Source organism: Filicampus tigris, chromosome 4 (assembly GCF_054856515.1).
Source record: "Filicampus tigris isolate MCC_2025a chromosome 4, RoL_Ftig_1.0, whole genome shotgun sequence".
Lineage (NCBI taxonomy): Eukaryota > Metazoa > Chordata > Actinopteri > Syngnathiformes > Syngnathidae > Filicampus > Filicampus tigris.
Window position 1 is genome coordinate 4,387,501 of NC_141220.1, and position 24,332 is coordinate 4,411,832.

Here is a 24,332-nt window from a genome sequence, read left to right on the forward strand (position 1 = left end):
ACAAAAGAGAGGAGTGATGGATGCAGAAGAAATGTAAGAAAGCCTGACATTCGGATCTCACTAAATAACTCGAGCACTGAGAGACAACAGGCCATGCCCTATCCTATGTCACAGGGCTTGCGCCCCCGAAACAGGGACTGGCGGCGGCCGTGGGTCGTGTTCTGCCAACTGGTTGTAACTGTGTTTTGGGTTGGGTCCTTGATGTTGGGAATGGCCTGATACCTCTCGGTATTTAAGCTCGAGTTACTCAGTGAGACGTCAGAATGTCAAGCTTTCTTCAATAACTTCTGCATCCAGCCCTGAAAAGGGAAATCAACCCAAACATATTTTTTTCAAGAATATGTTGTATGCAAGCCCACTAGTTGAAACAAGGCATTCTGATAAATATTGCGTTTGTGGAATCAGAATGAATCCACTCGTTTTTAGCCATCTCAGGGGACGACCATTTTGTCATTTCTGTCGACTGAAAATGACATCACAACGACCCAGGGCTCAGGTAACGACCAATCACGGCTCAGCTTTAGGAAACAGGCGAGCTGTGATTGACTGTTCCCTGAGCCCTGGGTCGTTGTGATGTCATTTTCAGTCGACAGAAATGACAAAATGGGTACCCCCTGAGATGGCTAAAAACGGGTGGATTTTGCTGCTTAACTCATATTGCACAAACACACTATAAATCAGAATGCCGTATTTCAACTCGTGGGCCTGCTGGGAACATTTTCTTGAGAAAAAATGTGTCGCCTTCAAAGAGTATGCAAGCCCACTAGTTGAAACAAGGCATTCTGCTAAATATTTCATTTGTTGAATAAGAATAAATCCACCTGTTTTTAGCCATCTCCCGGGGCGGCCATTTTGTCACTTCTGTCAACTGTAAATGACATCACAACTGCTCAGGGCTCAGGTGATGACCAATCACGGCTGACCTTTTTTCTGAAGCTGAGCTATTATCACTGCCGTGACGTATAGCAGAGCTCCTGCGATCGACGGCGTCCGCCATTACTCCTAAATAAAACGGATATGCTCCGACAACTCACGACACCGTCACATGTATATTCTGAATGATGCATTTCATTGGCTAAGAGACCGAGAATTGGATGAAAAAAAAAAAAGAAAATTACGTATACACTCTCCGGCTTTAAAGGGAGAAACACGCAACAGCGCTCCCGGCTTTAGTGGTAGAAACGCGCTTATGCACTCCGGTCCTTAATGGGTTAATTTAGCACATTTAGCCACAGCCTGAAAATTCCAAAAGATATATATTTTTCTATTCCAAACTCAAATTACCAATTTGGACAGGCCAATCAGACAGAAAAATTAAGGTTAGTATCAATTTTAGCATTTGACATCCAATGCATGATTATGCTTGGAGAAATTATATTGTCAGAACAGGAGTAACTTCTTGCAGCATGGTTAGTAATGGCACACAACTGTACCCATGTAAACAAATTTGAACAGAACCTGATTCACCTGTGAGTCTGCCGCTTAATCTAAATTAGTAATGTGCAGTCAATTTTGTGATCTTTGGTGAGGCTACGACAAACTGACAGCACTACTTCCCTCATGTAACAAATATAATGCTTACCACCACCTCTTTGTTCTTTTTTCTTCTTCTTTTTACATACCCTGATCGATAAATTAGCTTAAGTTTGATTGTGCTGCAGATGCATATTCAGCAAGCCTGCTGGTAGGGGGATCTACGACGCCCAATGTGGCATTGCAAGGACTCTTTAGAGTTGTGTCATTTATATATGAGCTGTATGTCGTACGTCGGAGTGGGATTAGAGAACGTACGTCCCAAACAGGTTGCAAATGAATAAATGTAGGGAAACTGCAATGTCTGTGACATTAACAACTGCGTAGCATCTTCTTTCTCTCTCTCTCTAGTGTACCGGTCAGCGCGATGTAAGTCTGCACCTGATGCTAGGGCACGGCCCATTAATACTGGGGCACATGCCCCAATAAAAGGGGTCTGGTGACGCCTCTGGTAAGTGGTGACGTAAAATGGATGCCAGTGGCTTCACTTCTTGCTACAGCGATCGAATGAGGCAACATTAGCAGTCCAGGTTCATAATACAGGTACGTTCGTGCTGAAATAATGACGGAAGGTTGACTGACGGACTGATGTGCACACCACTGGTGTTACAATGTGCATGACAAACTAACCTCGGACGATGTAGGGTGACTTGGCAACAGCAGTTTCATGATGGAAGATCTCAATCTTGAGGCCCGTTGGTGCTGTATTGTACAATCGGTACCTCACCATGAAAGATCCATCTCCTCTGTCCAAAGGTGGGGGGACGTGGATGCGGACGTGCTCGTTCTTCTCCAGTGACGTTATCCTCACTTTAAATGTGTCTTTACCTAAACAAGACAGTGATCAAGGAAACGCTTAGCATAGTTCATGTAAAAATGAGGCGTCAAAGTACAAACTAGATCATTAAATAAAGAAGCTATTTTTTCATCTAAAAATCGAATCTCTTTTTTAATGAGACTTGGATGAAGCCGATGTTGCAACTTGCACGTTCAAGCAGTATGTCAGTGGTATCGCGCTAACATTTCCATTGAATATTAATAAAGTTATACCTGGCGATAAACTCAAATTTTGTCCATTGAAATCCACCGTCTGGATGAAGAAGTGGCGGACAGGCAAAACTACATCTGGGTGAAGTCCTGTACCCCAGATGAGACAACTCCCAGGGTTTATTCTTTCGCAGTTAACCACCGTGATTTGTAAGCCAATAAATACAGCGAAGACTAAATGAACACATGGTAACGCATGACGAAAATGCACGAGTGAGTATACGTTACGTTTAAACATCGTTTCGCGTGGTAGACAGATAGCTCAAAGATTGACAGAAAACTTTTACTTCCTCAGGCGACATAAAATAAAAAAAAACTTCTCAGGCGACATTTTGGCTTAGATGGACACGCCCATTAACTCAATGATGCATTCAGGTTGCGTCGAATATTTTACAATCCAATAGTAAACGTCACGTTACTGAACTACAGTACAGTACTGCGGTTTCACTTTTTCACAAGCTTGATGCTGAAACAAAAGCTGAAGCAAATCCAGTTTTATTCCTCATTGTAAACATTGTCATAGCCTACAGCTATACATTGGCCAAATCCTAATTCTTTTCCTACAGCACGTAGAAATTTAACAAAGAAATTTACATAATTAGTCGGTTGCTATGTGTTATTCTTCACAGTGCTTCAGGTGACGGCTGGTCGTGAATTATGTACTGGTAATTACGAAAGTGCATAAGCAAAGTTACAGTAGTGTATGTGACACTAAGCACTGGGACAGCCTTTGTTTGAAGTTTTTTTTTTTCTTTAATGTTATGCCCTACAATATAAGTGAATTAAAAACTACACATTCACAGTTGAGAAGATGGAGACAAAAAACTTTATTGTGATCTGGAAGTCTTAAACAACAACCGGCGTTATTACAGGGACTAGCATGCTAATCTCAACATTAGTATGCAAAGATGTGTTCTGTTCTGTATCCCAGTTTGTCCAGATTTGGCAGGCACGCATACTGGATCATTGGTGGAGGACCACATAGAACAACAAGAACATCTGAGGACGGAGGAGGGAGGTGTGACTTGATCATAGTGGAGGTCACAAACCCGGAACTGTACTTCCAACCTAGAGAATGGACCAGAGGGTGGGAGGTGGCGGGTTGGGGGAGGATGCAGAAATGGACACAAAATACTGAAAGGCCAAGAAGTGGAACTGGACGGTTTTAGTCAGATCAATCCAGACCGACAGCCTATAGAGCATGCACTTTTTCTGCTCAAGAGAAGACTGGAGAGAGTATAACCCCCCAAATTAAACAACAAATGAGATGAGTGGTGGTGAAAGAAAAACATCAAAAGTCTAAACAATGCAAAGGTCTGGTGATGTCCATGGTTTTTGATGTCAATTAGTCTCATTGTTACTACCAATACTGGGAGGGTCGTTCACTCCCCAAATTGTTCCCTTAGAAGTGAAACACTGCTTACTGTTCTCCTGTCTGTCACCAATAGTGTTTGCTTCCGGCGTAATGCATGCAAATGTATTCATCAGAGCTACGTACCAGGGGCTTAAAATAACCCTGCGTTATTTTGCAATCATTTTTTCATAAAAAATGAAAATGTCTTAAGATAATAATTAAATCTTAAATATTCTCCTGATGTCCTCTGCCTTTCTCCGGTGGGTATCATCATCATCTTCATCACGACGGTCTTGTGTTGCAGCTAACTGCTATCTTGGTTAAACAGTTGTAAACAATTCAATCCACTCATGACACTCCCAGTCGGTAAGTGGATGTGCACAGGAAATTAGCCAGCTGATGATCTTTAAATAATGATTATGTATTTTGTTTATTTGGGGGGCGGTGGATCGACGGAATCTAAGGACGGAATTGCTTTAAAAGGAGGAGGACGGATGGGGTCGTAGGACCATTATTTTTATGAATAAGGATGGTTGGATGAGGATGGAAGGGTACTTAGGTCGCGGACATAGGACGGACCGGAAAAAAAGGGACCAGTGCCCTGCTCTGGTATTCATCATGACAATAAGAGTCACAATCTTAGATTTAAAAACAGCTGTTGTGGGAACTATGGAGGGTAGTCTGTTGGAAAAGCACAAAAATGTGTGATTGCTGGTTTATGACATTCATTGGTTCCCTTGCTCTCACTCAATTGCTCTAGAAAACAACTATCTGGACAATATCTGTGTCTGACAAATAATGTCTAAATTAATAAAGCAAATAACATTTACAAGTAATTCGACTCTGCTGGAAAATTAGGAATAAGCTTTTGCTAACATCCATGGCAACCAAAAGTAAAAAACTCCAAAGCAAGAGAGCACTTCGGTACTTCTAATGAATAATGATCATGGATCTGTTGAAGGAATGAAGACACAGCAAGGCAGAGGAGGAAGATCTTTCAAGGATTTTACAAAAGAGCTTATGTAAAATATGTTGCTCGTTATTTTCTTCTCGCTTTAAGGATTATGCAGATGTGCGTTTTTCCAAGCTACTTTAACACTAACTGTGTCAGAGCTACAGCTCCCTGTTTGGTCTGGCGGGATTTTCCCCTCAGCCGACAAGTCTTTGTTAGCTTCCTCAATTGGAAAATTCAACAGTGCAACCAAAGGACTAAAGCTTAGAGACTTTCAGCAATACTCATGGTGCCTATATCTTGTATCAATTTATGATCTAACTTTTGGATGGAAGTGTTTGTATCATAAGCGTATCAGAATTCTGGGTTTCATCGTCCATTTCATGTTTTACTGTGTAATTTGTTTGTGCTCTATACCACTTTATTGTGACGCCAGAGTCAGTGTGTGGTGGCAAACTGGGTGCAAGCAGAAGCTACCTCCTGCTCACCAGACCTAATGTTAGGGTTCCACAAGTATTGCATTTCCAATTCCATTCATAATAAAATACTCTAGTAATACAACAATGTAAATACAGTGGACCCTCTTAGGTCAAAACCACCCAAAGTCGTCCGATATAAAGGTCAAGCAGAATTTTCAGGAAAATTGCCTGAAAAACACAAAACCTCACTTCACGGATTTCAACCATCACCCATGAGTGAGTAGCCTACCGGTAGTTTTATTTTTAGTTTAGATTTATTTTGTGTTATAATCCAGTGGTTATCTTATTTTTGTACACATGTTATGGTGATTACATTCCCTATACGTCTAACTACAATTTCATGAAAGCAATACAATGGAAAGATTTGTTTTGAAATGCGAAGAAACAGGAGCATCACAGAATGGATTGCGGTCGACTTTGGCGTTTCCATTGTATTATATTATATTTATGAGAGCAAACATAGTCGGGCAGAGTAAGCCAGTGTTATTGAGAAAGTCACATTGACCCTGCGGGTCGAAGAAAAGTCTTGATTACCCTCACTAGGTTTGTCCAGTGTAAACCAGAGCTTCAGCTTGTCAGGATGGCTTTTCTCCACCTCGTGAAGCTCCTCCCTGAGTAGAATATCTTTCTCTGTCTGGAGTACAACAAATAGATAGATAACTAAAAAAATATTTTAACTGTATAAAGAACAACACAGTACAGAGCTGACCTGGTTGGCAAAAATGAGATGGCACGTCGTGTTGTCACTGGGGTCTGCTGTGATTGTCCGAATTAACTGCAACATTGGTGTGATACCTGTAATGGTAAAAAAACGCTATTCGTATTATTCATACATGACCCTTGTTTTGCAAATAATGGCAAGGATAACACTCACGTGCACACAAAGTCTCATCATTAACAACAAACAAGTATAACTCAATAAAAGACATTAATACAACCTAAACAAACCTGTTCCTCCAGCAATCATGCCAATATGTTTGAACTTCAAATTCCTTGGTTCTGACTTCTTGTCTGGTCGGATGGAAAACTGGCCTGATCAGAGAAAAGAAAAGCCTGCATTTTATCTCACCTTGTACAACAGTGACATCTGCTGTTGTAATCATGTACATACAGTACACAGCAAGTAGGTTATTCAAACACACACACACACACTTCTATTACATCCGTAAAGTACTTGCAGCACTTCACTTTTTCCACGTTTTGTCATGTTAGAGCCTCATTTCAAGATGGAATAGAATACTTTTTCCCCCTCAAGTTTCTACAAACAACACCCCATTATGATAATGTGGAAAAAAAGGTTTTAGGGGATTTCCCCCCAAATTTATTAAAAAAACTTATAAACTGATAAATTACAAAATTGGGCTTGATTGCATCATGTTTCTACTGATCATCCCTGAGAGGTTCCTACAACTTAATTGCAGTCCACTGGTAAATTCAGTTGATTGGACATGATTTGGAAAGGCACACAACTGTTTGGGTGACCAAAAATCGCTTCCACCTGGCCTTATTGTTTTTGCATTTCAAAGTTACCATCAGTCGTCAGTTGGAGGGCGAAAATAGTCCATCAGTGATGAACAGGTGTAAATGCCCACCTCTGGAAACCAGGCAATGCTCATCAACTGACCAATGCCATCCCTACAGTGAAGCATGGTGGTGGCAGCATCATAAAGTGGGGATGATTTTCAGAGGTAGCAACTGGGAGAATAGTCAGGATTAAGGGAAAGATGAATGTTGCAATGTACAGAGACATCCTGGATAAAAACCTGCTCCAGAGTGCTCAGGACCTCAGACTGTGACGAAGGTTTATCTTCCAAAATGCTGAGCAAAGGCTCTGAATACTTATATGTATATGTGATGTATTTAGTTTTAATTTTTTTTTTTTAATTTGCAATCATTAAAAAAAATCACGTAATTATGGAGTGATGCGTGTAGAATTTTGAGGGAAAAAAGATTATTATTCAATTTTGGGACAAGGATAAAACGTCAGAAAATGTGGAAAACTGCTGAGAATACTTTTCCGATGCACTGTACTGTACTGTACTGTACAAACATACCCTTGCCCCTGTACACCAGCAGTCCATTAGGCCCCCTGAAGTCAATTACGTCTCCAGTAGCCATGTTGTCCAGGTACTGTGACATTTTCCCTCCCTCTGGGAATGAGGTGTGAGTGTTCTTATAGTACACCTGGCAACACAAAAAAATGTTGTTGTTTTAAATCAATTACCATCAAGGACATTGTGGAATCAAATGTGGGCTTAGGCTGTTGGGTTGGTGCATTTCATGTACTTTCTATATTGAGAAGGCTCAACTGCACGTACAGTACTCTCGTTGGCTTTCTTCAACAGCCCAAAACACATTCGGTTAACATGGACTTCAGCCTCATCATTTACATAATGTCCAAAAGATGTCACATCTGCTAAAATGTCATTAAAGCGGAAGTCAACCCAAACATATTTTTTTCAAGAATATGTTCCCAGCAGGCCCACTAGTTGAAACTAGATGGTGAATACATGGCATTCTGATTAGTTTTGCGTTTGTGGAATATAAATTAAGCAGCAAAATGTACTCTGGGGGCGGCCATTTTGTCTTCTGTCGACTGAAAATGACATCACAACTGCTCACAACGACCAATCACGGCTTACCTTTCTGAATTTGTTGAATTTCTTGAATCTGCTTTCTGAATCTGAGCCGTGATTGGTCATTGTGAACATTTTCAGTCGACAGAAGACAAAATGGCCGCCCCCAGAGATGACTAAAAACGGGTGGATTAACACTTATTCCACAAATGCAATATTTATCAGAATGCCTTGTTTTGAATAGTGGACATGCATAGAACATATTCTTGAAAAAAATATGTTTGCGTTGACAGGAGCCATTATCCCGCAATGCCTTGCCTTCAATCCCGACTCTATCTCACAAAAGTGAGTAAGCGACGGCTGACCTGTTTTCTGAAGCTGAGCCGTGATTGGTCGCTACCTGAGCCCTGAGCAGTTGTGATGTCATTTTCAGTCGACAGACGTGACAAAATGACCTTCCCCTGAGATGGCTAAAAAGGGGTGGATTTTGCTGCTTAACTCATCCCACAAACGCAACATTAATCAGAATGCCGTTTTTCAACTAGTGGGTCAGCTGGGAACATATTCTTGAAAAAATGTGTTTGGGTTGATTTGCCCTTTAAAGGTTTGAAGTAAACTTCTAATGAAAGTTTGGGCTTTCTTGTGGGCCACAAAAACATTCCACTACAGCATGTTAGACATTGTGCTACTGCAAGTTGTTAACTACCTTGATAACAAGGTCAACATATCCTTGCTGGTCATCACTGGAGACTGGCGTGTAGGCTCTGACAACCAGGTTGCCGTTCACCTTGGCTGAGAGATACACATGCTGACCTGTTGAACAGAATCAAACCAGAGGATTGAATGCGAGAAGTACAAATGCACTAATGAAGTCATAAATGATAAGGACAGTGGGGTGTTTTAGTACCTACTGGCAGTCCAAGGATATGATCTGTAGAGGGAAGGCCAAACCGAAATTTCTTTGTGTCATGACTAATTTCCTGCCAAGGGACAAAGCCAACAAGATAAACGTGAGACTGATTAAAAAAAATGATAGACAGTGTGTTTTTGTTCAGCATACCTGTTTATCTATAAGCTTTAGAGGATATTTAACCATCGGATCGAGCAGGGTGACAGGCAGTTTCTTCTTGTTTGTAGAGCCGCTCATTAAGAAGTACAGCACACTTACAACCACCACACACACAGCTACCATCACCGACAGGAGCTGCAACGTAGATGTTACAGTACATTATGCAGCTTCAGTTACATGGCCTAGCAGATTTGTAGGTTCGGCATGTACCTTGCCGCAGTCCATTCATCACTTTACATGCATTTTCAGTACTACAAATGTCAAATCCTTAATTACAGAACAGGAAAATCACGATTATTCTCACCATACTTGGATCCATAGTTCTAACAAGTTGTACAGAGTTGAAGATTGTTTGTCCGTCCATGCAGCCTGAAAGACCAGAGTCCACGCAGTCATAGTGCCTTTCACTTCCAACACGCGCACACACACGCACGCCGGGGGAGTTGCCCGATCTCTAACTGGAATGTTAGCTGCTGGAAGCACCAATAGGAAGACAGATTTCAGCATGACACTACATAGCATGACATCACACTTTGACACAGAAAGGGAGGGGATTCAACACAGAAAGAGTACAAAGAGTGGTTGGCAGTATAAATATTTCATTTAATATAGAAAGTTACAAGTATTTTGAACGGGATAAGCTTGCGTGCAAATGCACAAAATACACTATGACGACCTTTTATTTATCAACGACCACAACCATAAACCACAATTATAAACATTGCTAATGTTGTGCTTAAGGATTTATCATGTACGTGGAATTACATTCATAAAAATAGCGTGGATGTACAAGTACATTTTTATCCATATTACAGCACAAATAGTAACAACCTTCAGGTGGACAATACTAGAATGACAGTTAATGAGAACGGTTAATGAACTAATATCACAGAGCTGTTTTAAACAATCAATGTTACTCTTGCCTACATTAACATTCACTTAGCAGCCCTCCCAGTTAATTCATCTATGACATCATTGATATGCGTCAATAGCAGTGAATGAGTTAACCTTAACAACACATAATCTAGGTTAAAGTTGTTGTTTTTTTTGACAATTGTCAAAAAAAGGAAACTTTAACCTACTTCACGAATAAGAAGACAAGATGAACATCGTTACATTATTAACACATAATCTACTTTTGGAAGTTCCAGCAGGTCACTCACTTGGGATGTAAACTCAATCATTACTTCACAAAAGCAACTATTTTCCAATGTGTGTTCGATTAATCTTTCAAGAAGGCATCCAATGTAAATCAAGACTCACACAAGCTGTTTGAATTTGCTTGTCCATTTCTTTCAAACGCTGAAATACAAGAATCAGACAAGGTCAGATCTGGGCTTCTTTCCTTACCTCGCAAACACTTACACCCGTGAAGGTGAAGTGAGAAAAGAGCGCTGTCAAAGATGCAACCCTTACATATATAATGTTGTCATGTCACATAAGTCTAATCAAAAATATTGGTTCTGATCTTCTCCATCTATGGTTTATCACTGCACATGACTTTCAGTAAATAAATTCATACTATTTAACAACAATAATAAAAACGGCGTCTTGTGCCGTTTTATATTTCATATATACCCCACTCCATGTTAAGTACAGCATAACTGTATACAGTCTGTCATAATAGAATGATTGCTGTGAAGACTGTTCAATTTCTGAGCAGAGCAAAGGTGCGTTTGAGCGAGCCAAACAACTAAAACGACACCGGAACGCAACAAATTTCTCTTGTGTGTACCCGTACGCGGTATATTATATTATATCATATTTTATTATATTATATACATATGCCCTGCAGTAACGGGATACCTTCATAAATGTGTGTTCTGCACGCCATTTGTTTAATGCGTGTAGAAAGAGAGAAAAAGAAAGAAAGAAAGAAAGAAGGAAAGAAAGGAAGAGAGAAAAAAGAGAAAGAAAGAGAGAAAAAAAGAGAGAAAGAAAGAGAAAAAAGAGAAAGAGAGACAGAGAGAAAGAGAGAAAGAAAAAAAGAAAGAAAGAAAGAATGTCCCCAGTGACTGTTACATTAAGGCCACCAGGGGGTAGTATTTTCTTACAGCACCTCTTGTTGCATCATGCAGAAGGAGTAATTGTGTACATCAGGAGTCTTCAATTCTGTTCCTCGAGGGCCGGTGTCCTACCTGTTGCCATCCCTCCCTGCTACAGATATTCACCAAAGGTCTGCAGAAGCTGGATAACGATCTTGATCATTTGAATCAGGTGTGTGTTGCAGCAGGGACAGATGGAAAACAGGCAGGACACCAGCTCTCAAGGAACCGGATTGAAGACCCCTGGTGTACATGAACAGCATGTACGGAATATGTAAACTGTTTCTTTGGGCGCCAAAGATACTTTTTCCAAGATATCTGTGGTAACACCCGTGTGGCTTCTAAATGGTGGCGACGTCTTTACAGTTGCTATGCATGTCTCTCTCTGTACTGCACATATCGGACTCTTGGGCTGTCCAGCAATCTAACAAAGTGAATTGTGTTTCCAAATACAGCACTTAAATGCTGCATCTACCTGGCAGGTATCGCTTTTTCCTCTGCCTTGTCCTGAACAAACAATTGTATTGGTTGCACAGAGTTCCGTTGTGACAGTCTGGAGAACATATTTACATTTGGCTGGATCCACCAACTGACCCTCTCATAGAATGGCAGGAAGAACAACCACCTGAGAAAAAAAAATACAAGAACTTCAAAAGGAATTTTGTACAGTCAATATATGGAGAAAAGCTGTCGGAAGAAATTTACTTAGGTTCATTAATCCTGTCACATCCACCAACAATGTAAGTGGTTTCTGGTGAATTGGACTCATTGGGCTGTACGGTGGTATTTCTCATGGAATGAGACAGATTTGATGGAAATGATGACCTGTTCCTCTGCACGCTCTCATTTGGTTCCTGACACGGGAATAAAATCAAACCTTTAAAGGGGAGTCAACCTAAATATATTTTTTTCAAGAATATGTTCAATCCAGGCCCACTAGTTGAAACACTGCATTCTGATTAATATTGCATTTGTGGAATAAGAGTTAAGCAGCAAAATCCATCCGCTTTATTCATCTCACGGGGCGGCCATTTTGTCACTTCTGTCGACTGAAAATGAGATCACAGTTGCTCAGGCCTCAGGTAACGACCAATCATGGCTCAGCTTCAGGAAACTGGTGAGCTGTGATTGGTCGTGATTAAGAGTGGCTAAAAAACGGGTGAATTTTGCTGCTTAACTCATATTTCACAAACGCAACATTAATCAGAATGCCATGTTTCAACTGGTGGGCCTGCATAGAAAATACTCTTGAAAAAAAATATGCTTGGGTTGAATTGCTGTTTAAATACATTTACAACGGGTGAGTTAATCAGTCACACACAAATAAAAGAAGGGGGTGGTTCTGTTTGTGAAGGCTGTTGTAAAAATTGTCAGCATCACCATACAGCTTATTTTGTCGCCAACAGGTAACCAAGAGAAATGATGCACGTGAAATTCCAAAGTTTCACAACCAAGATGAGTTTTATCTAGCTACTAGCAAATGAAGCATCATACACAAGATGTACAAAATTGATTGGATAGTTTTTCCTGATCACGCCACATTTACACTACTTTTATAAAATGGAATTATAACTAGTGCATCCCATAAGCCAGTAAATACATTGGTATCACAGTGTACACACTCTGCTGACTACCACACCAGGGGCTGAGGTGGCCGTGCCCTTTGACACAGAGATGACAGGATGTGCGTGTTACTCATCCTGCCTTGTGACGAGCACTTGAGAGCTCCACTTGCCGGGTGGTCATACAACAGTCAGACAGCACCACTAAATTAACCCTATAGTCTCTACTAAATCTAAAGTGCAGCATTGGTAATTGTACATCTAATATGTTATTTGCCGCAAGCCACGTCTTAATGGGCATCATAAGATTCTGCACAGAGGCAAGTGAATGTGAGTAGATTTTCTGCCTGAGAGGTCCCATTCTAAGCCATGGATGTCCCTGGTCCCCGTTTATGCTGCACTCTTGGCCGCCCATGTCCCAGTGGGCGTACAGTGGTTGCTGGGTCCTGGTTTCCAGGCAGCTGTTGCGTGAAAGAAAAAAAGTGTTGCATAAAAAAACACAAAACACATGCCATGTTTTCTTTGAAGGCCAAAGATGTACAGTAAATATTCACTGTGCTTTGGCCCACGCAAACCGGAACAACATTTTTATAGTAAGCACTGTGTATCTTTTTTTTGTACTCCTGAAATGAATAAATGGTGAACAAAAACAATGTCTTGCCTCTAATGTCAACATGTATGGAGCCACAAGCTAATAAAACAGGTTTGTCAAATATTTAAAGATTCAGGTGCGATACTATAAACAGTACACTGCATCAATTTTGTGGTACAACAGCTACTTAAACTAGAGTATGCAATTTCTGGAGAAATTGCGTGTGAAGGCGAAGAAAGCTGAATGGAAACCATGGAATGCGTTGGAATGAAGTAGAATGAAGTACTATAGAATGAAATTGAATGACCTTGAAAAAAATCAGAAGGGAAATAAGAATAGAGGAAGTAAGGAAACAATGAAAGAAGGAAGTCGGGTGAAAAAAGAAGGAAAACAAAGAACGATGTAATCAAAGGAAGGGAGGAAGCAAGCAACCAAGATAGCAAGGAAAACAAGCAAGAAAGAAAACAAAGTAAGAATACAAAATAGTAGAAAGGAAAGGATGAGGCGAAGAAATGAGGAAGAAAGGACAGTAGGAAACAAGGAAGGAAGGAAACAAGGAATATTGGGAAGGAAGGAACCTGGGGTGAAAAATGTGGGTGTCCCAATACTTTTGAACGACATGGCCGCTTCATTAGGGACACCTGGGGATGAAAAATTGGGGCGTCCCAATACTTTTGAACAACATGGCCGCTTCATGTTCAGTTGAATGTGTGGGAAGTAGGATTTTTAGGGGTGTTGAAAAGCTGAATGAGTTGAATGACTTCAATTTGTGGAAATTGGAATGGTGTAAATGCGAAAAGTTAAATCTGCCAATGGAAATGAATGGTGAATAGTGGACTTTTTGTGGGTTTTTAAGAGTGAATGTGTTAGATGTGTGGGAATTAGGAATTTTGGGGGTGTTGAAAAGCTGAATGTGAGCTGAATGAGTTGAATGACTTAAATTTGTGGAAATTGGAATGGTGTAAATGTGAAAAGTGCCAATGGAAATGAATGGTATATAGCTACATTTTTGTGTTTTTTTTAAGGGTGAATGAGTTAAATGTGTGGGAAATAAGAATTTGGGGTGTGTTGAAAAGCTTGACCAATATGAGTCGAATGATATGAATGTTGCGAATTTCAAATTGGAATGATGTAAATGTGAATATGGCAATGGGAATGAATGGTGGAATTTTGTGGGTTTTTTACGGGTGAATAAGATGAATTTTTGGGAAGTAGGAATTGTGGGTGTGTTGAAAAGCTTTTCCACTGTGTGTTGAATGAGTTGAATCTTGTGAATTTGAAATTGGAATGGTGGAAATGGGGAAATGTTGAAAGTGCCATTGGAAATGAATGGGTTTTTTGGGGGTGAAAAATGGGAAATATTGGGGAAACGGTTAATTTGGGGAATGTAAAAAAAAAATACTACTCCGGAAGGCATGAATTTTCTGAATGTTTTGAAACTTGAATGAAGTGAATCGGGTGAAAAATGTCGAAGGAGTCGCACGGCAAAAAAGTGGAGTGGAATAATATTAAACTGTAAGAATAACATAACATATACATAACATAATTATTCAAATTAAACTCTGGGCCATTAGTATAGTTCACAAATCTCACCAACACGAAGGACTCCGTTTTACAGATGTGCAGCTGTTTTAAATTGTAGTGGAATCGTTTTTTTCCCCACTTGCGAGCATCATCACCTGGCTTTGAAAAGGGTCACGCAAGTATTTACAGTACGTGACAGTAGCAGTTGAGACGAGTGTCGGACATAGAGCTCTTAAACGCTCATGTGATTTAACCTTGAGCCAGCTTTAACGGTGAAATGTTCTGATTTCAAACACACTGTATGCAATGCAAGGGCATTCACAGAGTGGAGGAAATTAATCCCAGTGGCAGCAGTAAAATTTAATGTAGCTTCTGAAGATCCTCTTTAATCTGACCTCCACAAAGTACACTGGTGAAAGTGGAGGACTGATCTGTTACGCACTGATGGCAATAGGTCATGTATGTACAGATTGAGATAAATGGTTTGCTTCCGTCATGCTGCCACTCCATCGCTTTATCCGTGTTGACTACGACTACAGAGATGCAAAGTACACACATTTATGCACACAAGTGTCAGCGTATCAAACAAATTTTATTTCTTACTTTTTGGTTCACAAATCCCAAAAACAGGCACCAGTTGATGTATTGCGTTTTAAAGTGAATACACAAATACAGTAGATGAGATCGAGTTAGGAGCGATGAAACGATCGGTCAGCTTCCAACAAAAATGACAAGGTATCAAATATGAACCGTCTTATCATACTGCTTGACATTTAAGCTTCAGCTAAACAACATATACATTCGTGTTTGCCACGTCAGTAGAAGGAATGTCAAAAACTAAACCCCACACACTTCAGTTGGATGTAGCAGACAAAACCCGAACTGAGCATCAGGAACTCAAAAGAGGCTGAAAAACCCACTAGCTCTTAGAATTGGATTAGCCACAAGACTGCATATCGTCGCTGTCTGTCAAAAACACGTGCGCCCAATTTTTTCATTTTGAAATTTCTTTTTTACGTTGATCTTCCCATTAACTCATTCAGCGCCATGGACGATTTTACTTGTCTTTCACAGTCCAGCCATTCAATCCCAGGAATTTATTTACCGGTATATTTTTTTCAAACATGAGGGTAAAAGAGGGTCTGAAAATGTCTGGCAGTGAATGGGCTAATGTGCAATTTTTTTTAAATGACAAAAATGGACATTCATGTCCATACACACAGGACAGTGACGATATATTTTTTAATGACATCATACGAAATTCTGGGTTCTGAAACCGATGTTAAAGTGGAAGTCAACGCAAACTTTTTTTTTTTTCAAGAATATGTTCGATGCAAGCCCACTAGTTGAAACGGGGCATTCTGATAAATATTGGGTTTCTGGAATAAGTGTTAATCCCCTCGTTTTTAGCCATGTCTGGGGGCGGCCATTTAGCCTTCTGTCGACTCAAAATGACACCACAACTGCTCACAACGACCAATCACGGCGGACCTGTTTTCTGAATCAGACGTGATTGGTCGTTGTGAGCAGTTGTGATGTCATTTCAGTCGGCAGAAGACAAAATGGCCGCCCCCAAAGATGGCTAAAAATGAGTACATTTTGCTTCTTACTTTATATTCCACAAACGCAAAATTAATCAGAATGCCTGCTGGGAACATATTCTTGAAAAAACATGTTTGGGTTGACTTCCGCTTTAACGGTCAGGTCAGATCAGATCAGATCAAAGTAAGATGTGCAGTCTGTGTGAGTGAATCTGACAGGTGTCACCAACGCTTGACAATTAATCCAATATCTTCGGAATGCAAACTTCCAAAGCAAAATTATGTCGATTGTATTGACTTCTGAATTTGGATACCTTTGGTTTTGTTTTTCCTGGAATTTAAGCAATGCGGTATAAAATAAAATAAGATGGCACCCAAAAAAAAAAAACTGGAGGAGAAACGCAAATTCTTATTTTCCCAGAAAGAAACAACAAAAACCATACAAAACTGGCCTACTCGCACACATTTACTGTACACGAACAAAGCTTCTCAATGGCATTTATTTGTCATTTCGCCCAGATTCCACATGGTTACATTAGACTCAACTTAAAATAACAGGTATTTACAGACTGTTTGGAGCTGACAACAAGTTAGACTATCATATTCTATTACATTCAAATGAAAGAAAAACATATATCGTCAAACAAAAATCACCATGAGCTTGAAATGAAAAAAAAGTTTCATGTTTTCTCGGCTTAAGGAATTAAAGCAGATAGTGTTGGTTTAGTAGGCTTTGGGTAGTTCAAAGACCCTCACAATATGATTACAAAAATACATCTTAATTTGAAATCTACCTAAATAGGGCTACCGTACTCAAAAATAGTTTGAAAACGTAGCTCACCTCTGTTTTCACATTGTTCCAAATGTTCAGGCACTAAACACAAAAGTGTGGAAGTAACAAAACTAACAAATGACTTTTTTTTTTTTTTTTTACTCCAAGACATTCATCGGACAACATATGAACGTGTTAAAGTTGTCACCTAAGCCACCTAAGAACAAACATGAGCAAACATCAGAAAGGTCACACCCAGATTATTCAAACATTGTAGTGATCTTAGGAAAAAAAGACGGACACACACACACACACACTTCCAAAACTTCAACCGTTCAGTAATAACTAATGAAATCAACAGGGTGTTTATACAGTTTGGTTTTATGGTGCCTTTGCGGAGGCAAATGCATCATTAATATGATTAACAAGGAGCTTTAAGTTTTAAAACGTCCACAAAACAAGTGCTACTACGCAAACACTCACTCAAATTAGTAATTGGATTTGGCAAAAAAACAACAACAACAACAACAAATCTTTAACATTGTCACAAATGACCAACATTGAAAATGAGCTTAATTAGCAAGCAAAAGGCACTGGTAACTACTTTACATTGCACATGATCTAACTTGCATTGCAACTAGCAATAAACAGCTGAGGGCTGACCAAGAAGGGGTCAAAATGGAAACTGTTATTTAGAAGCTGTCCTTAAATCAGGTGTACTGTAATGTCAGCAGTTGTAGATTTGTGATTAATATGAATCACATGGCTTAAGTTTTGACAAGTTTGCTGGTGGTGGCCTGGCCAAACACCGGCTCTCAAAATGATTGGACTCACAATTAAATATGCAACTCCAGCTACCTTGTCAACAGGTATATTTTTTTCTGCTTTCATGGGCTAACTGTTAAGGCATCTCAAGTCAATATGTATATAGACGTATACTGAATATGTGTATTGAAATATATACACTATACAAAGCTATGTATATAGCAGTATACATACTGTAGCTATGTATACTGTATACAGGACATTATACATATATATATATACATATATACATATATATATATATATATATATACACATATATACATACATATACACATATATACATACATATATACATACATACATATATATATATACATATATATATATATACTTGTATGTAGTAGACATAGATATGTATACTGCATACAAATACAGAGGACCCCTGCTACTTGCGAATAATGTAAATCTGCGTATAATTGTGCCCATTATAAATGCATTGAAAAAACAGCGATAAAGCTCCAATAAGCATTTCCCGTGAAAAACGGGTTGGCTCCCCCCCAAAAATAAAATTTAACATTATACCAATATAACAAATATTGAAAGAAAAAAACATTGCGAATAATGAATCCGCAGGTGCTGAACCTTGAGTATGCGGGGGTCCACTGTATACATAGATATTTACATACAGTATACATTTCTATGCATACATTTCTATGTATACTGTATACTAGTGGTGTGCCGATCGATCGGACACCTTTCGTGATCGGCCAAATTCCGTGGAGAAGTACATGATCATCATGTCGATCAATGACTTTTGTTGCCAATCACACAAACTTGACCACCCGCAGCTCGCACTTTGCTGCCCACAACCAACTAGAGACCAGCCTGTGTGCTATGTAGCGTCCTCTCTTTCCTTAACACTGCACGTTACAGATCTAACTGGTAACCGAATCATCATTTTCATGCATTTTCCTTCACTGTCAATTGGAAATAATGTTTTGTATAGTAAAGGGATGGAAATTTGAATAGGATTGTTTTTTTTTTGTGTTTTTTTTAAATCTGATTCATCAATTCATTTAGAAAATAATTGACAATTTACTCCAACATTGAAAAATTGTGCAGCAGATCCATGTGATCGTATCGGAATCCGTATCGGTGGATCTCGCCGGAATCGGCACCCTGAACGGAACACCCCTAACTGTATACAAATATAAACATGTATGTATACGGTATTCATGTCTATGTATACCGTTCACACATTGTGTATACATACGCATGCACCCGGGCGCGCGCGCACACCTATGCACACGGAATACACGGGCAAACGAACGACACAATGCTTCAAGTAACAAAAGACAGTGTAGGTCTGACTTAAACCAACAGTGAGTATGTTTGTTGGTTGGCAGTCTGGCAAGTACACAGAACTATGAAGCGGGTTGGTTGAGAATCCCCCCCAAAAAAAAAAAAAAAAAAAAAATTCAACCAAATCAGGTCTATTTAATCCATGTGCTTTCTTCAGCCTGATGTCTAATTGGAATTGAATAGACCGTGAGAGATCAGAATATAAAAATCAAAGATTTGCAACATTGAAGTTGTGGTTCCACACTCCACTGGTATTTCATCTGTGATCTTTGAGGAGAACTGCTTTGAAGGCTGCACTTTTTTTTTCTAGTGCCCAGGGGACACACACAACCAATGGAAAAGATTAGCATGTTTCTTTAAACACCCACCACAGCCAGTATATTCTTCATTTCTGTGCTGCTCCACCTTGCCTCCCTCTACTGGGACTCTGGATCATTATTTCATGGTGGAAGAGGCTCGGAAGTAGGAGAGAAACTTAAAGCACAGGCTCACTACAAAGTACCAGATGTTTCGAGCCATTTGAGATCGGGCAATGAAAATGCGCCAGATGAGCACCACGAGGATGGTGTTGAAAGTGTAGCGGATATTCCTCAGCCTAGAAAGGAAGACAAACACTTAAGATTAAAGTATGCATGTCGAGAAAAAAGACCAGACAAAATCATCGTTTTTGATGATGCCAATGCTGTTACGGGTTGCTGAAATGAGCTACTGAAATACATTTTTCAGAACACACAAGAACTCTTAAAACATACCTGTTGAGTAGGGTTGGGCATCGTTTGAATTTGGGCGATTCCGATTCCTCGATTCGATTCCGGTTCCTAACGATTCCGATTCTTTTAATTCATTCTTTCTTTTTTTGTAGGGTGGGGGTGTCAAATATTTGTTTCAGGAACTTTTCTACTGCTTATGAATTTTCCAATGATTTTCTCAATGGATATTTTTGACAAATATATTGATATCAAACCTATGATCTTGAATAATCCAGAAGAGAGCTTTATTTTGGAGAACCTCAAGAAAATACAATACAATAAAGCAACTTATAACATGCTACTTAAGACCCATATTGGGCAAGCCAAGTGTGCAAATCAAAAGAAAAACTTGTGCTCGATTATTTCATATTTCATTTGTAGACTTGCCAATTCTGACGTATCACTTGGCTCACTATTAGCGTTTTGTGAGCACGCGTGGCCGAGCACACTAAGCATTGTAGGAAGTCTCGACGGACAGGAAGGAATTTGAGAACACCGGTAGGTCGACGCAAAGAGTCAAACACCCAACACTAACAATTCTACCCCATCTAAATGGAGGTGTTTAATCCTACAGTATTAGACGTGCAACCTCATTTGCACGAGATTAATTTTCAATTTACATGTTGCACTGAGCAGCTTGTTCTTTTTTTATGCAGTGCTGCCACAACTGTTGTGGAACATCCATAAGTATCACACCCCGCAAGCATTATCCTGTAGTCGTTGCTGTCTGTGTGTTGTCTGCACTTGCTGCTTGCCGGCGCAGCCAGCGCACACACATTTCCGATTGGCTGTACTTCACTGGTGTCGGCTGTTTGCTCCGCGCCGCGCGCACACTAATGGTAATTTGTTTGTTTTGGGAGGCTTGATCCGCGGGACGGATTAGGAATCGAAATGGGGCACCGACATTTTAAAACCTGAACGATTCTGTGAGAATCGAAGTGCTTGTCCCGGTTCCACTCGGTTTCCGTCGCCCAACCCTACCGTTGAGTAAGTTTCAATAAAATCTAAACCAACAAGTAAAACTTCACTTATTAGTCATCCATTTTCTGTTTGTTGGCAGAAATGCACGTTTAATGCAAAACACACTTACTTGTTGAGGTGCTTGCGTGCAGCAGGCAGCCCTGACAGCTCTTCATTGAGGACATATTTTTTAGTGCCCATGCAGTAATTTTCCATGTACTCTGCCCAGTTCAGCTGACGCACATCGAAATTAAACACCTAGGGCAGCGAAATGGAGAAATATTGTTGTCATATGTACTGTCACAGTGGAAGAAGCAACATTTAAAAACGTGAGGTCAACTTGGCTAAGCTAAAATAGAGTCTCCCCAAATGGTCATATTCTTAAATATGGATATGTGGGCTGTGTTTCAGTTTAAAGTCTTCATCCTAGGAGAAGCATAAACTGCATACTGTCAAATTGATAGGACCAAGCGAATCGACAGTTGCTTTAGTTCTTTTAGAAACACTCCCCGTGACTTGATGATGTGGTGGCTTTCACATCAATATGTATGACACAATAACGCCAACTGATTCAGGGAGTTACTTCCTTTTGTTCTAACTCCTCCTTTCCCTGTAAAGTGAAAATAACTCTTTAATGTGGCAAAAAAAGAAGAGTGATGCTAATAAGGGGCAGCATGGCTCAGTGGTAGAGTGGTCGTCTCCCAATCCTTTGAGACCATGTCGAGGTGTCCTTGAGCAAGACACTGAATTATTGACTAACAACGCTTGCAAATACAGAAAACTTCAATCTATCGATCCTGTAATATAAGATGCTTTTAGTAAAGCTCTGGATGGCGATCGATTGTCAATAACGACGGGCACAGACGGGTTGGCAGCTCAATGTCTTTTACTTGTATACTTGCTCGAACATACATTGCTGGTTCTTAAACAGTGATAGCACATTACAGCGCTCCTAATGGAGACTCTCGGTACTACACATGACAGGTCATAGATCAGCGCGTCAATCTCAGAACAAGCGGCAATCACTCCACCTGTCATGTGAGGACGTCTCTCTGGCTGCGCAAAATGACAGAAGACTGCTTGAGTCAGTCAAAAGCAGCCAAACATATCCATAGAAAAAATTAATTTGGTGAGTCATACTCCTCTTTTACATTTCAGATTTCTTACACCCATTTTTTGGATGAAGAGCCAAATTGTGGTTTCATATGAGGTGACATCATCGCTGTCCTGTGAAAAACACTGTCCATTTTTTTTTTCTTATTTTTACGTAAATGTGGTTTCAGCATTAACGTGAAAATTAGAAAAAAAAAATCCCAAATTCACACATCATGCTCACACCACTGTGGCACCTGTCCCTTATTTAGGAGTGAGATAGTTGGCAACCCTAGCCAGCGGGCTCGTAGGCGATGTCACCTAAAGCATTCTAAAAAAGGACACCAAGCTGTTCTCTTATTTGTGGTGTTATTTATGTGTCGCTGTTGTGGTAGAAATAAACCTAGAAATAATAACTAGGTAACTAGCGGATAGCAGCCGAAGCAAACAAAGATGCTCTGGTGTTCCCACATTGTTAAAATCTGGAACTATCATAGAAAGTGGACTCACACAAACACTTTCCATGTAAACAAAACAATCCTTTTGTTGAAATATACATTCCCTTTATATTATCCATCCATCCCACGTATCCTCACCATTTTACAATTAGGAGCTCAGAGTTGTTGGGTTAAGTTCGTAGAAGGCCACAACAGGACACTCTTAGGTTCAGAGATGTGTGTTTGTTGATAGCACCTTTTGTTTTTTGCTTCCCTAAGTCGGCTCGTGCTACTCACTTGGATTGGCTAGAGTGTTTGTTTGTTTTTTTGCCAATGTTTGGTTTTGGTTTACTGGGGGGGAGATAGATGGATGGGGGGTGGTTTTGAGAGAATATACCAACCTTACTATGACTGTCAAGTTGAAATATTGTGTGATGACACCATGGGTACAAAAAAAACTAAAACAGTAAACCTCTAATTCTCCATTTAGGAATACATGGGTGTGAATACCATCTAAAGTCAGGGTTGCACAACACACTCATACTACAAGCAGTATCAAGTCTAAGTGTTTTGATCAACTTAATTGATTTAATTTTATTTGCTTTGCTTTTGTGTATACCTAGTCTACTTCTACTGTATCTCATGCACTGATTAGCGAGGTAACAGCCACTCAGAGTGGTTAATTGTCACCGACGGCCGAGGCCATTTTGCATACTGCGATTGATGGCTCATTCTTTCCAATCAAATCTAAAAAGGACAATGCCACAAAAATCTCTTCATTCTTTACAATTCTAAACTCAACTTTATTTATAGAGCACTTTAAACCAACCATTACTGCATACGAAGTGTTGTACATGGAGTACAAATCAGTCATACAATAACCAGAGATGGGCATGTCACCCTATTTTGCCGGTCCATGCTGGGCACCCTCGCGTCATCGTCTCTCCGTCCTTATTCATAAAAATAATCGTCCTCCAACCCCGCCCATCCTTGTCCATTTAAAGCGCATCCATCCTCACATTCCCCCCAAAAAAGCGTCCGTGTATGGCGCCATGGGAGGAATGCTAACGGCAGAGGTTTCATAATTCATAAAGATTATTTAAAGCTCATTAGCTGGCTAATTAACAATTCATATCCACTTAGCGGCTGGGAGTATCGGGAGTGGATTGAATTGTTTAAACTGTTTAAGTGTCACCCAAGAGAGCATTTAGCAAGGGGGCATCACGAGAATATTTAAGATTGCGTTATAAGGCAATACTATTGTGTTTTATTGCAAAACTTTTGGGCTATAATGCAATAAGTTGACAGTTTTTATTGTGTTATTTTGCAATAAAAGAATTATTGCAAAATAATACAACGTTATTTTCAGAGGAGAACGAAAGACTTACACTTCCGGGTCGTCGCTTTAAGTGTACGGTGGAGCTGGCAAGAACATGAATTACGGTTTGGACAGATTTTTACACTCTAGAGATGACCCAAACAAGGACATACTTTGCATGCAAAGGGATAAGATATGTACTACTAAATGTTAACAGTTATTTTACAAAACAAAATTGCTATCCGCCAGCTTTTCCTCGTCAGTGAAATGGGCGTCCTTTGGTGTAATCCATGGTATTACGCAGAGCTGGGCAGTCCGTCCCTGGGTTGGTCGGACCCTCAGGCCTGGATGCCCATTTTTGGGGTGGAGGGGTGACAAATTTTTTTAAAATGGCTGGACTAAGCATGGCTGGAAGTGGATTTTAGTCCGGCCTCAGCCTACTCTGTGAAAGGCTTCTTTTTAGGCTTCTTTAAAAAACAACTTGTGTCCTGAAGTATATCCAAGCTGTGCGCAGCACTCAAGTATGGCACATCATGCACTTTCCTACTTCCGGAAATACGCCGTAGCAAAACTGCTGTGTAGTGGTTTGCTGGCATGCTT

General features: G+C 40.0%; 3 protein-coding genes across 6 annotated transcripts in view; all 3 read right to left on the reverse strand.

The window, feature by feature from the left end:
- Positions 1 to 2,891, reverse strand: part of poglut3 (protein O-glucosyltransferase 3) — a 9,293-nt gene extending 6,402 nt beyond the window's left edge. The window contains exons 1-2 of one of the 2 annotated variants that reach the window (XM_086028680.1): positions 2,809 to 2,891; positions 2,164 to 2,361 (exon numbers count right to left, since the gene is read on the reverse strand). In XM_086028680.1, the coding sequence (XP_085884806.1) occupies positions 2,164 to 2,361; positions 2,809 to 2,818 (208 nt within the window). In that variant the 5' untranslated portion in view covers positions 2,819 to 2,891. Of the gene's footprint in view, positions 1 to 2,163; positions 2,362 to 2,583 lie in introns of both variants that reach the window. The other variant, XM_086028679.1, reaches the window with a different exon arrangement.
- A 492-nt stretch (positions 2,892 to 3,383) lies between these two features.
- Positions 3,384 to 11,178, reverse strand: cyb5r2 (cytochrome b5 reductase 2). 3 transcript variants are annotated; one of them, XM_086028685.1, is made up of 11 exons: positions 11,070 to 11,165; positions 10,274 to 10,312; positions 9,315 to 9,483; positions 9,002 to 9,145; positions 8,849 to 8,921; positions 8,648 to 8,754; positions 7,420 to 7,549; positions 6,314 to 6,397; positions 6,075 to 6,160; positions 5,900 to 5,999; positions 3,384 to 3,648 (listed from the first exon to the last, which is right to left on the reverse strand). In XM_086028685.1, the coding sequence occupies exons 3-11, from the start codon at positions 9,372 to 9,374 to the stop codon at positions 3,476 to 3,478; spliced, it is 957 nt and encodes a 318-aa protein (XP_085884811.1). In that variant the 5' UTR covers positions 9,375 to 9,483; positions 10,274 to 10,312; positions 11,070 to 11,165; the 3' UTR covers positions 3,384 to 3,475. The 3 variants fall into 3 exon arrangements, with proteins under 3 accessions (XP_085884811.1, XP_085884810.1, XP_085884812.1); XM_086028684.1 differs by lacking the exon at positions 10,274 to 10,312 and having other exon boundaries at positions 11,070 to 11,178; XM_086028686.1 differs by lacking the exon at positions 10,274 to 10,312 and having other exon boundaries at positions 9,315 to 9,379; positions 11,070 to 11,144.
- Positions 11,179 to 16,755: 5,577 nt separating this feature from the next.
- far1 (fatty acyl CoA reductase 1) overlaps positions 16,756 to 24,332 on the reverse strand; it is a 38,631-nt gene continuing 31,054 nt past the window's right edge. The window contains exons 12-13 of the mRNA XM_086029300.1: positions 21,016 to 21,143; positions 16,756 to 19,771 (exon numbers count right to left, since the gene is read on the reverse strand). Of these exons, the coding sequence (XP_085885426.1) occupies positions 19,612 to 19,771; positions 21,016 to 21,143 (288 nt within the window). The 3' untranslated portion in view covers positions 16,756 to 19,611. The remainder of the gene's footprint in view (positions 19,772 to 21,015; positions 21,144 to 24,332) is intronic.

Coding starts and splice junctions, on each gene's coding strand:
- cyb5r2 (XM_086028684.1), bottom strand. CDS start 9,374: ATGGACGGACAAACAATCTTCAACTCTGTACAACTTGTTAGAACTATG. Junction 7,550..8,647: donor ATGTTGACCTTGTTATCAAG/GTAGTTAACAAC, acceptor TTGTGTTGCCAG/GTGTACTATAAGAACACTCA. Junction 6,161..6,313: donor CATGATTGCTGGAGGAACAG/GTTTGTTTAGGT, acceptor TTACCATTACAG/GTATCACACCAATGTTGCAG.